General features: G+C 41.0%; 1 protein-coding gene across 1 annotated transcript in view; it reads right to left on the bottom strand.

Moving 5' to 3' along the window:
• Positions 1–1,894, bottom strand: part of LOC101845775 (pro-neuregulin-2, membrane-bound isoform) — a 133,305-nt gene that overhangs the window by 55,930 nt on the left and 75,481 nt on the right. Inside the window, exon 2 of the mRNA XM_035970152.1 lies at positions 492–660. Within this exon, the coding sequence (XP_035826045.1) occupies positions 492–660 (169 nt within the window). The remainder of the gene's footprint in view (positions 1–491; positions 661–1,894) is intronic.

Here is a 1,894-nt window from a genome sequence, read left to right as displayed (position 1 = left end):
TCTCTCTCCCTCTGTATTTGTCTCACCCTCTTAATCTATCACTCTCTTTTCCCAGTCTACCTCTCTCCCTCTCCTTCCCTCCCTCTCTGTATCTCTCGATTTCTCTCCTTTTTTCTCTCTTTTTTTCATGTATATCTGAGTTAGGCAAACGTTTATTAGAAAGTTTGAACCCATTGTATGTGATTATGAACCATGTCATACTGTGGTCTGTCAATACGTATGCAGAAGCCATGGTAAACATGGTTTTGGTGTAGTCTGCCCTTCAGTCAGTCTGTCGATGGGTATATTATTAAGAAAGAAAAGCTATTTTTCTAGTGGTGGGGACGATTGTGATCCTTTAAAGAGTATAGGGAGGACATGAAAGGAAAATCAAAAGTTGACAAAGGTAAAACAAGAAAGTGAAACAAAGTAAAAGTGAACAAAGATAAAACAAGAAAGCGAAACAAAACAAAAGCTGATAAAGGTGGAACAAGGAGACGAAACAAACTTACTTTCCACTCGTCCGCAGCCTGACCCCTCTACTGCTGGTAACCAACTTGCCATTTTTGTACCACGAGAACTCCGGTTTCGGAATCCCTTTCGCTGAGCACTTCAATGTGACCTTTGTCCCAGATTTTACACCGTCCGGTCCGGTCAGTCTTTTGATTTTTGGACTTTGAGCTGAAATAGGCAAAGAAAGGTAGGCGAATGAAGGACATTACAGACAAGAAACGAAGTGATACAAGACTAGTTTCTGCTCAGTGTACAAAAACAGTACATAGAAATATAGGCAAATTGAGGGCATTAAGACGAGCTATGAATAGATTAAACATTTGTTTATTAGTATAAAATTTATATAAAAGCACATTGTTTTAGTATTTCTGCACTAGTTTTATGCACACTTTCTCTTGCGCCCGGTGTTGGCAGCATGGGACACAAGCAAAACTTTACAACAGATCATTATTGTATGTTTTGCGCCCCTACCTATCGGTACAATTCAAATATTTTCGGAAGCGGGTCTTTTCGGTCGTCTCTGAGAGGCAGAATACTTCATTGATTATATTCCCCACTTGGGAGTCGAACCTATTTAGCTCACGCGCAAGGCCAAGAGCCTACCCATTACACAACACACGCAGGCACGTTGAAGCCAGCTTTAAAAAACCCCAAAAAACTTGGGGGACTTTGACGAACAAATGGTTCCGAAACCCCTCCCACTCAGACAAGCCATTTCCCATAATATAGCTAGGATTACGCTAACATCAAAAGAAATCGATAAATCAAAAACCAGGCCCGCACTCTCGAAAATAATGCGTTAGTAAAAGATACATTGAAATGAAGCAGTGACATGCACGAACAATATGAAAGAGCTTCACGCTAAAAGCAATTCGTATTAATATTAAACTGAAATAGCATAGACAACATTAGGTTTTTGAAAGTTCTGAAAAGATGACAGCAGCTCACTGAGTATTGTTCTACCTCTTTCAAAAACCTTATTCAAGGACAATGTTCAGGAAGTGCGAATCAGATCGCCTCTCGCGATTCTACAGTGATCGACAAGGATAGTTAAAAATAGAACTTCCTGTCCTTTTATTTCATATTATGACTATGTACAAAGATTCGTCGCAATACGTAAGCCACGGATACATCGACAGAATAAAAGGTTTTGGATTATGTTTGTGGCTGTCCAATTGCTTCCCTGTCTTGTCTGGTCACTCGATCAGAATCCTTTAAGAAGTTAAATCTCTGACGTCACACAAGTGGGGATGAGAGCGGAAAGAGGAGCATGACGAACTTCCTGCACAGGCCAAACTCGCAAACAGACACACGTGCGCGTGCGCGCAAACACTCACACACACACACACACACACACACACACACACACACACACGCCCAGACATACACACACACATACACA

This window comes from Aplysia californica, unplaced genomic scaffold (assembly GCF_000002075.1).
Source record: "Aplysia californica isolate F4 #8 unplaced genomic scaffold, AplCal3.0 scaffold00226, whole genome shotgun sequence".
In the NCBI taxonomy this organism is placed as follows: Eukaryota; Metazoa; Mollusca; class Gastropoda; order Aplysiida; family Aplysiidae; genus Aplysia; species Aplysia californica.
This window is presented reverse-complemented; position numbering and strand designations above follow the sequence as displayed.